Source organism: Eleginops maclovinus, chromosome 8 (assembly GCF_036324505.1).
Source record: "Eleginops maclovinus isolate JMC-PN-2008 ecotype Puerto Natales chromosome 8, JC_Emac_rtc_rv5, whole genome shotgun sequence".
In the NCBI taxonomy this organism is placed as follows: domain Eukaryota; kingdom Metazoa; phylum Chordata; class Actinopteri; order Perciformes; family Eleginopidae; genus Eleginops; species Eleginops maclovinus.
Window position 1 is genome coordinate 20495759 of NC_086356.1, and position 10530 is coordinate 20506288.

Sequence of the window (10530 nt, forward strand, 5' to 3'; positions counted from 1 at the left end):
ACTCATTTACACTGCTGAGATACTTCATACAAAATCATGTTTATAGCTTTGTTGCCGTCTGGTCAGAACCACGTATCTATACGCAGCAGTGGTGGAAGAAATGTCATATTTACTTGAGTAAAAGTACTACTACCGCACTGTAAAAATATTACATTTCAAGTCAAAGTACTTCATCAAGAGTAGTACTTGTAATCAAAATGTATTTAAGTACAATTGGGAAAATGTACTTAAAGTGTTAGGAGTAAAAGTACTAATTGCAACAAAATAAACCTCATATTCCATATTTTAAACCATAATCGGCTAATCTTGACATTTAAGAAACTGGAACTCTTTTTAAATACTTGCGACCTGATTTATACCAAATAATCACATGTTAAAAGTTCTTCCTTCGTGTTGTGTATCAAAATCAGAGTTGTATAAAGTAACTAGCAAATAAATCTGTAAAATAAATGTAGTAGAGTACAAGTATAAACTCAGAAGCATGACTCAAATGTGTACCTTAGCACAGTACTTGAGTAAATGTACTTAGTTACTTTCCACCACTGCTACAAAGTCATGAGCTCTCAGGTGAACAGCCTTGCTTTGAGCTTTGAGACGATGCATTTCCAGCTGTCCACATCAAACCGACACATGTTTGCAATTTGCAGACAGTCCCTGGGCAGCCTGGCTCATTGACTATGTAGTATACGGAGGAATGTGCTCGGCCTCTACTGTTAGACTAACGGTAGGCGGGGAGCAGTAGTCGGTACAGAGAGCCAGGCAGACGCTGAGTCAGCACAGCTTCCCTGGTCCCGTGTCTTCTTGCTGACGGAGAGGAAGTATCCACAGCTCGGTTAGCACAGTGCTGTTTCCTGCTAAACCTGCAGCACAAAGAGCCTCCAGGTTAGCTCTGCAGTCACGAGTTGTTCGGGAGTTCTGTCACATCCTGCTGACAGGAGGAAGTTGATCTGAGTGTTCTTATTTCTTACTGCGAGTGTTTTACTTTCTTACATCACAGTTTGCTTCGGTACCGAGAGACACAATGCATTCTCTGGAGCAATTGAAGCAGAGTTTAGAGGGAGCGGGGCAGGCTCACATACTGCAGTTCTGGCCGGAGCTGAGTGATCTTGAGAGGGACGCTTTCCTCCAGGATCTGTCCCAGCTAGACATGACGCGGCTCCGGGAGCACTGTGAGGGTGCTGCCCGGGCTGCAGCCGCCCCGTCCGGCAGCCTGGACCAGCACCTAGAGCCTGTCCCCCCGGCGAGCATCGGCAGCGTGAGGAAGAGCGACTCTAAGGCTCTGACAGAGTGGGAACATGAAGGTGACTGAAACCTGTTCATGTCTTGAACTGTAGGGAATACTTTGAGAAGTGAGCGAAGTAAGAAGAGGAAGATGGTGTCAAATTACTGAGGTTCTGATCACTAATTCACATATCCAGCTGCAGTATCCCCATAAAGCACTTTATTATCACTGCACCGGGGTGAGCAGAAACTAGACTAAACCAAACTGCCTGTTTATACAGAAGTTGAAATAGCTCCACCTCAAACAGCTACAACAGCAACACTGTGCTTACAGTGTTGGAAGAAGTACTCGCATCCTTTACTTCAGTAAAAGTTCAAATATTATGTTCCTAAAATACTAAACTACACATACAAAAGCCCTGATTACAAGATGTTAAGTAAAAGTACAGAAGTATTAGCCTGAAAATACAATTGTTGGTACCTGCCCTCTAATAGAGTTTTATTTTACTGGTTTGCCTCTATCCTCGCTGTTGCTGTAACAATGTAAACTTCCCCTCTGTGGGACGAATAAAGGTATTCAGATTCTGATTTACTTAAAAACTTTAAAAGTACTCATTCTGCACAAGGACTTATTTCAGAATAATATAAAGTACAGAGGTATTATCAGCTAAGTGTACTTCAAGTATCAACAGTGAAAGAACTCTCTACGCAGAATGGATCTTTACACAGTTTTATATTATTTTGGTTATTATGTTATCCTGCTTTTATACAAATTAAGAGCATTTCAGTGCTGTAATTTGTCAATGAGGACCATATTTAGTCACTAGAAATACTGTGTGTACAGTACTGCATTATACTGTATCAGTAGGTGTAAGTAACTAGTAACTTTGAGTGTAAACATACATGTATTTTAGTAAAACGTATGATATTTGCCTTTGAAATGTAGAAGAGTAGAAGTATAAAGTAGCATTAAATGGAAATACTCAAGTAAAGTACAAATGTCAAAATAGGAATTTATTACAATAGTTGAGTAATTGTACTTAGTTACTTTCCACCACTGTGCTTACACATTGTTGCTTCAGTATTATTAATCTGATGATATAATACACATAATATACTTTTCATGTACTTTCACATTTTGCTAAAGTTCTGTACTTTAACTTTTGTATTATACTGTATCTGCAGTTATTGTTCTGAACATTGTGCTCTCACTAAGCAGCAGTTCAGTGCAGGACATTCAAATCATTTATGTTTAGAGATCAATGTTCCTAATGATCAGGAACACAGACATAATGTTCACTCTGATGGATTGGCTTTCTCTTTATGATACCATATGACAGAAGTGTGCTACGGTGTGCAGTTTTAACATTTAAAGGCCTGCTTTATTTCAACAGGGCTGTTGCAAATCTCACAGAATCGAGTTGGAGTCCTGCTGCTGGCCGGGGGTCAGGGGACCCGCCTCAATGTTCAGTACCCCAAAGGGATGTATAATGTTGGGCTACCAAGCAGCAAAACCTTGTATCAGATCCAGGCAGAGCGCATTCACAAGATCCAGCAGCTGACTGACAGGAAGTACGGCTCAAAATCCACCGTGCCATGGTAAGATCATATGTTAGCTCTACTGTATGTCAGCTTTCTGCGAAGTGTTTTACTGCCAGTAGTGTAACTAGGAAATTTACTCAAGTACTGTATAATCAACCCTTAAATCAGACTTTAGTTCACCTGCAGTAAATCCAGCAGCTACCCTGCAGTATACAAAGCCATTAAAACTAGCTGCACCTTTACCAGCTCTGAGAACACTTTAATGATCAATAATTATAAAACATATCAGAGATATTATTCTGAAATGGACGGATCAAACAATGACTACTTTTACTGTCGCTACTTTAAGTACATTTTGATGAGAGTACTTTCTACTTTCACTGGAGGAACATTTAGAATGCAGGACTTTTACTGTGACAGAGTATTCCTACACTCTGGTGCCCAATATAATTACCTAATTTGTGAGTATTTCTTCCAACTCTGCTTCCTGCTGTTTGATGATGGGCAGGAAGTCATACTTTTATTGGTGTGTTTGCTGCTGCAAGCGACAGCTTGCACAAACAAGTAGTCATGGGATCTGTTGTCGATACAGAAAGATTGATTATAGAAACTTCACATAATGTTCACTGATGAAGACAGGACTGTTTTTAACTTTATGATTAACGTTGAGACGTTTTAAAATAAGAAGAGTCACCAACAGTAACCTAAATATATATATATATTAGAAATGTAATCCTCTAACCCACAGGTATGTATCTGACCGATTTGCACTAGAACGTGGATGCCGGCTGCTCTTTATCACCTCTGTCATTTGATCTCAGCATTGAACCACTGGCACAGTTAGTCAGAGATGATGAAGATGAACATAAGCTGACCTTATATGAAAGCAAAGTGCTCTTATACCTATTGGAGCCGCCAACAACAATCCCATTCTTAAAGGACCTGATCTTAACCTTTAGATATTTCTCGGGCTATAAAATCAATGTAGATAAAACAGTGGCTATGGATTGAGGGGGAGGGATTTCACAAATGGTCAAACTTCAGAGTGGGTTTAAATGGCCTAAAGATGTAATTAAATATCTTGGTATACAAATTCCCTCCTTGTTAAAAAAAGTTATACGACACAAACTACAAGAGCATTATTCCAATCCTCAGTAAGGATCTGGACTGATGGGCAACACTCCCCCTGTCTGTTAGGCCGCATTAAGACTTATGAAAGAGTTGCCTGTTTACAGCCCTAAGTCTACATTTGACAAATTAGACAGACTTTTTTCTAAATGTGTATGGCAGGGAAGCCGACCAACAATAAGACTGAAAATTGTAAAGCTCTGTACTATTGCAATTCTTCAGGTACATCATGACCAGTGAGTTCACTCTGGCTCCCACTGAGAAGTTCTTCAAGGAGAACCACTACTTTGGTTTGGAGCCCTCAGACATTGTTATGTTTGAGCAGAGGATGATCCCAGCAGTGACCTTCGATGGAAAGGTCATCTTGCAGGGGAAAGGAAAGATAGCCATGGCCCCAGGTAGGAGAAGATCCACTCTAACATCACTCTGACTCCGCTCATCCTGTGTGTTCAGCACAGTTTGAGGCAATGCGCCATGTTTCTGTGTCAGATGGGAATGGAGGTCTGTACCAGGCGCTGGTGGACAACAAGGTTCTGGAAGACATGAAAAAGAGGGGAGTGGAGTACCTGCACGTCTACTGTGTAGACAACATCCTGGTGAAAATGGCCGACCCTGTGTTCGTTGGGTTCTGTGTGAGCAAAGGGGCTGACTGCGGAGCCAAGGTAGAGTACGAACCAACGTTAGATATAAAGAGTCCAGTCTAAGGTCTTTTTATATGAAACTGGAGCAGGGAGGTGTTCTTTTCTCTGTGTATAGTTTATACACATCTGTTCAAAACTAAAAGCTTTAGAGGATTTTGGTAGACTTTTTTCATTTGTGGCGCTGTTTCCTGCTAAGCTAAGCTAACCATGTCCTGACTCCAGCACTGTACTTAAAACACAACATGAGCATAATATCAATTTATTTAGCAAAGGAATATACATTTATAGGTAATGTCATGTTGAAGAAAACATTAACTTTGAGAAAATATAGGAACAATTGTTCTTGTTTGAACAAAGAGATTACTACATGATTTTACAGCGTGAACTGTACAGGCGCTGGCTAGGCACTGACTGACTAGAGCAGCCATAAAAAGAATCCACCATCAGAATCCAAGTGATACAAATAATTATGATTTGGATCAGATGATGCTACAGCCCATAATCAATTTGATCGCAAAATGCTAGAGTTGCGTAATTTCATTAACGCAAACGGCACATGCTCCTCACTCTCATCACTGTCAGTATGATAATAATACAGAAACAGACCAAATATACAGAGTTTTTGTACACATGGCTTAGATACATCTGATAATGTCAGATGTATTCTGAGTGATTTGATGTCTATAAGTCCACCATGCATCTTGGGTCTAAAGAGTGATGACGTATTTTTGGATTTTGTAATATGCAGAAAATAAGCTCTGTGACAAACGCAAGTTATGATAATCACATGTTTAAACCATGTTAGGATTACTAAGCATTAATGAAATCACCAGAAGTAAAGATTAAATGTTAGTTTGTAAGCGGACGACATAACGGTCACATTCACGTCTCCACTGTTAAGCTAAAGTAGCAAATGTTTACCATGATGACATTTAGTATTCTCATTGAGACACTTTTTAGGGTGACTAAATAAGCCTCCTAGACACATACGTATGAGCTTCAGACATTCAGTAGTGGGGTATTTATGAAGTATTTTATGTTTTAGGACAAAACATGAAAACTCTCATTTGTGTTAATGAAAGACCTTATAATATAAACTATATAAATAAAATGTATTATTCTTATTTCAGGCTCATTTTCAGAAACTAAATGATGAAATGCTAACTCATTTGTAGTTTAAGGACTCATTCCTGCACCACTCTACTCACACTTGGAATAAGAACCTCCCACCAGCATTCAGACACATACCAATCCCAGTCTGTACCTCTATGCTGTCAGGTGGTGGAGAAGGCGTGCCCTGCGGAGGCAGTGGGGGTGGTCTGCAGGGTGCGGGGGGTCTCCCAGGTGGTGGAGTACAGCGAGATCCAGCAGGAGACAGCAGAGCTGCGAGGCGCTGGGGGAGAGCTGGTGTACAACGCTGGAAACATTTGCAATCACTTCTTCACCAGGGCCTTCCTGCAGGACGTAGCAGAGTAAGTTTACTGTGACACGTTGAGAGGAGCACAGTGTGGGGGGGGGGAGAAATCCCACTGATTTAAATGAGAAACAACGACAAATTGACATACAACATTGAAATGAATACGCTAATACATACTAGGGTCATCTTTATATTCAAAAGTCAACTCATGGCCACTTTTGGCCGAAGAATATAACTGAATGCCAGAGGTCCAAGCAGCACTCAGATGTGTTATGTAAAACTAGCAATACTACATTGAAAACATACTCTGTTACAAGTCCTGCATTCAGCAAATGGTACTTAAGTAAAAGTACAAATGTATTGGTATCAAAATATACTTTAAGTACTAAAAGTACTAATTTTCCAGTATGGTCTATATCAGATTTAAAACTATAACATGTTTGTATTATAATAATTATTATTAATGGATTAATATAAAGGTGGGGATAATTTAAATTACTTGCTATACTGCTAGGTTGCTTATCTTATAGTAATAAAAAATACTCAGGTGAAGTACAAGTACCTCAAAGTTGAACTTACACACACGGTACAGTCTGAACATTGGTCTGCCATGCTGACTTAAAAGTTTGGACTATTCTGTATTTTCATTATATTGTCAACAAATCACAGACCGTACCAAACCGGCAGTGAATGCATCTACTAACAGCTCTGTGTCGAGCTGATCTAGGTGTGTTCTCCGGCCATAGAGCTCCACTCAGTCAGCAGATAAACAAGCCTCACTGCACTGGCTTTTTCCTTTGTTACCACACTGAATGTATTTAGACTCTATCCCTGCTGCCTTAAATATTCACTAAATACACTTTGAGGTACACCTTAGCAAATAAAAAAGCAAAAAATAACAAGCTAAATAAAGAAGGGCTGTAAATATGTGTAGTGCCTCTGTCAGCTGTTATTTCCAAAATAAATATTGTGTTTATCTCACCGACCCCTGCCTGCCATGATGAATCCAAATGTAATGCCCCCAGGGTCACATGTCTTCAGCACAGGGTTTGCAGCCACAGAATTGTTCCCACATACTGTTCAGGTTTTTACTATTTTGTGTCCAGCAGCAGAACAATTTGGCTCCACCTGATGATGTGTCCTGATTGATGTGGTGACATGCAAATGTGACTCAAATTATACATTTGAATGTGAGATTTTTCTAGAAAGTGGATTACTGGACATATTTAGGTTTTTTTTAAAATGTGTAAAGTAGCAAAGCTTCAGTTCACAGTTCTGATTGGTTCAATATGCACCGTAAAAAGGTTTCTGACTCCATGAGCTAACACCTTCTTCTCTGGGGAATACAGTGGTGATATTTTATTTCATTAATCATCCCTCAGATTCCACTGAGCAGTTACAGTACTCTTTTTTTTTTTTTGTGCCCAAAGTTTCTTTCACTACGGATTAAAGGATTCGAGATTCAAGCCTTTATGTCATATGCACAGTAGCTACAGTATAGATATGGCAATGAAAAAGTCAGGCCACTGGGACACAGTGACACTCAGGGTTGTAATGAATGACAGTCGAACGCTGTTTGCTTCTCTCCCAAGCAGCTGTGTTTATTACCCAAACAATTAAATTAATTTTGTTGTTTTTTTACTTCCATACAAAATGTGTAATACCCCACGTTGTAATGAAAGTCTGTATGTTCGTCCAAATGATTCCTCTAAAGATAAATATTTTTACAACTCAACTTTGGAATTACACTTTAACAGCTGGCCACTGTAAAAAATATTGTGGTTATCCATGCTCCCCAGCAGATTACTCCTGAAGGTTTGAGTGAATCTCTGAGCCCCCACCTGTAGCAGCTCTGCCAGACCAAAGTTAGCTCTTCATTTAAACGTTTGTCCTCTATTTATAAATGACAAAAAACTAAAAGTTAACAACTAGATTTTTTTGTGTGAATTCCTGACTTCCGATATAAACCCTGTTGTTACATCCTATAAAGTAAATGCTCTTCACTTACTAAGGTTCTTTCATCCGACAGGACATTTGAAGGCCAACTGAAACAGCATGTCGCATTGAAGAAAGTGCCCTATGTGGACTCATGTGGCAACCAGGTCAAACCCACCAAACCTAATGGCATAAAGATGGAGAAATTTGTGTTTGACGTCTTTCCATTCTCAAGGTAATTTTTTTATCTACTATATTTGGTCTTTAGCTGTTATCATCTCTCTCTTCATGAAGTAGCATTAAATCATAAAACAGTGTCTGTACAGTCCATTTTAAATATATTCTGTCTATCTTTTGGAAGGAACTTTGTTGCGTTTGAGGTTGTGAGGGAGGATGAGTTTTCCCCTCTGAAGAACGCAGACGGAGCCGCTACAGACACCCCCACCACGGCCCGGAACTCTCTGCTGACTCAGCACTGCCGCTGGGCCACCGCTGCAGGAGCCGCTCTGTGTGATGAGCATGGGAACACCCTTCCTGCAGCCAGGTTCATGATGCACCCTGCACTTTAACTCTAACCATAGTTACACCTTCCTTTACAGCAGGCATTTCACTTGCCTAGCAGGAAAAGCTAAGGGGTAGAAAATAAAATGAAAGATGACAATATGTCTACTCTGAGATAGTGGAGTACATTGATAGTAGATCTCTATAGTAGAGATAGATACTATATACTATAGATTATTAGACATTTTAGGCCAGCTAGTAGATTGAAGATAGATTCTGAGGTCTGTACACTAAATATAAAGGTGGAGCCGGAAGACGCTTAGCTTAGCTTAGCATAAAGATTTGCATGCATTTATTTGTTACACTTTTACTATCAAGCACATATTTATGCATTTTCTTCAATCAAATGTGCTTTAGGACCAACAATAAAGCCATGCCTTCATAGAAAGCTACATGTGATGACAAGATCACTAGGATGTAGATTCAGTGGCATGGGAAACCGGTCAAAACGTTTGTTCATCCAAAAAACTGAAGTCTAATTTGTTAATTTTCCCCTCGTCGTCCACCCCCCGATCTGATTCCTAACTTAGTGGTCATCTGGTCATGGTGTCATTTTACACATTGTGGCTTTAACTAAGAAATACAGTTTCATAAGTGAAGGATTTAGTTGGATTACAAATCTTTGGGTAGTTTAAAATAAAGATAAGCAACTGAATGTATGCAGTGTGCTGTTTAGTTTCACAGGAAATGATATGTTATTGCTGTAACGGGCTTTGAAGAGATCACATACCTCTAAGAAATGAAGCACACAAATCCTAAACTCAATTAAATAAATGTAAAGTTGTTAAGTGCTATGTGCATATGTGCTTGATAATATAGATCTAGATAAACTGGGAAAAGCTGTATCCATCCATGCATCCTAAACATGTTTTTTTCCCATAGTGCATCAGCAGGGGACAGTGCTCCAGTGCAGTGTGAGATCTCACCGCTTGTCTCCTACTTTGGAGAGGTGAGAACATGAACCTGCCCACAGCTCCCTGAAAACATGAAACATGTGGAAGAGAGTTAAGCTGCCGTTACAAGAGATGATTTCCTTGAAAAATTGTTTTACATTTGAAATAAGTGGTAGTTTGTGCGTTGTGCTGTCCCCCTCAGTGTTAAGTCTGAATACAGTGGTGTGGTTTACCCTCCGTCTCCCTCCGCCCTCAGGGCCTGGAGATGCTGAAAGGGAGGACACTGCAAACTCCGCTCATTCTGGATGAAGAAAAGGCCAAAGAGCTGCAGGCTCAGTAACATCCCGGGGAAAATAAAGAACTGTGTGACAGGAGCAGAGATCAGTGAGCTGGACCAAAGGATGGAGAAGATAGCTGTGGATGGATACAGCCCAGGAATGCACAATAGTTTGAATACATTTTTGAACTGTATGTGAAATCAAGCTGTCATGTATGTCATGTCATTCTCTCTTTGTTTTGGAACAGCTACATATCATGATTTGAAACAAATAGGACAAAATAAGGGACCAGCAATGAATTTTTGTTTGACATGTTTCTAAAAGTATTTTCGAAATAATACATCCTATATCTCTTCAATAAGTATTTCAAGGACCAAAGTTGATTTTCAAACTGTTTCAGGATACGAATGAAAACAGTTTTGAGAGAGTTGTTACTGTAATGATGGAGTTGTTGTTGTTGTTGTTGTTGTAATGATTGCACAGTTACTGTATGCTGAGTCACAATAGCGAGAAAATCAACAATTTCATTATGAAATAAAATGAAAGTAATGCAAAATAATGCACCGTATCAGCTTTGAAGTGTGTAAAGATATGTTGCCTCCTTAGAGGATAGTGGAGGATAATACGTTTAGAAGCAGCTTCATAATACATCCAATATTCAGATAATAATAGTTGTATCTGTTGTGTTTTATCCATCAACCATTTATTCTCACTATTCCCGCTTACCAGTGTGCTTTCATGCTTGAGCTCACCAAGAACACAGTAGGCCACACAGGCTGTAAATGTGTTCTGTACACAGTGTGAGAGGCTGCAGGAGGCTGCTCATCATGCGCACTCCTAGCTTTCTGTCCCTCCGGCCACCCTATCCTGGACTGTCTCGTGACCGTCTCTAGCCAATCACAGCTGCGACTGAA

At 39.8% G+C, this 10530-nt stretch overlaps 1 protein-coding gene across 2 annotated transcripts; it reads left to right on the plus strand.

Annotated features, from left to right (window-relative positions):
- Nucleotides 1-698: 698 nt before the first annotated feature.
- On the plus strand, nt 699-10175 carry uap1l1 (UDP-N-acetylglucosamine pyrophosphorylase 1, like 1). 2 transcript variants are annotated; one of them, XM_063889338.1, is made up of 10 exons: nt 700-882; nt 998-1301; nt 2616-2820; nt 4114-4289; nt 4381-4553; nt 5811-6004; nt 7979-8119; nt 8246-8428; nt 9328-9394; nt 9595-10175. In XM_063889338.1, the coding sequence occupies exons 2-10, from the start codon at nt 1022-1024 to the stop codon at nt 9676-9678; spliced, it is 1503 nt and encodes a 500-aa protein (XP_063745408.1). In that variant the 5' UTR covers nt 700-882; nt 998-1021; the 3' UTR covers nt 9679-10175. The 2 variants fall into 2 exon arrangements, with proteins under 2 accessions (XP_063745407.1, XP_063745408.1); XM_063889337.1 differs by having other exon boundaries at nt 699-1301.
- The last annotated feature ends 355 nt before the right edge of the window (nt 10176-10530 follow it).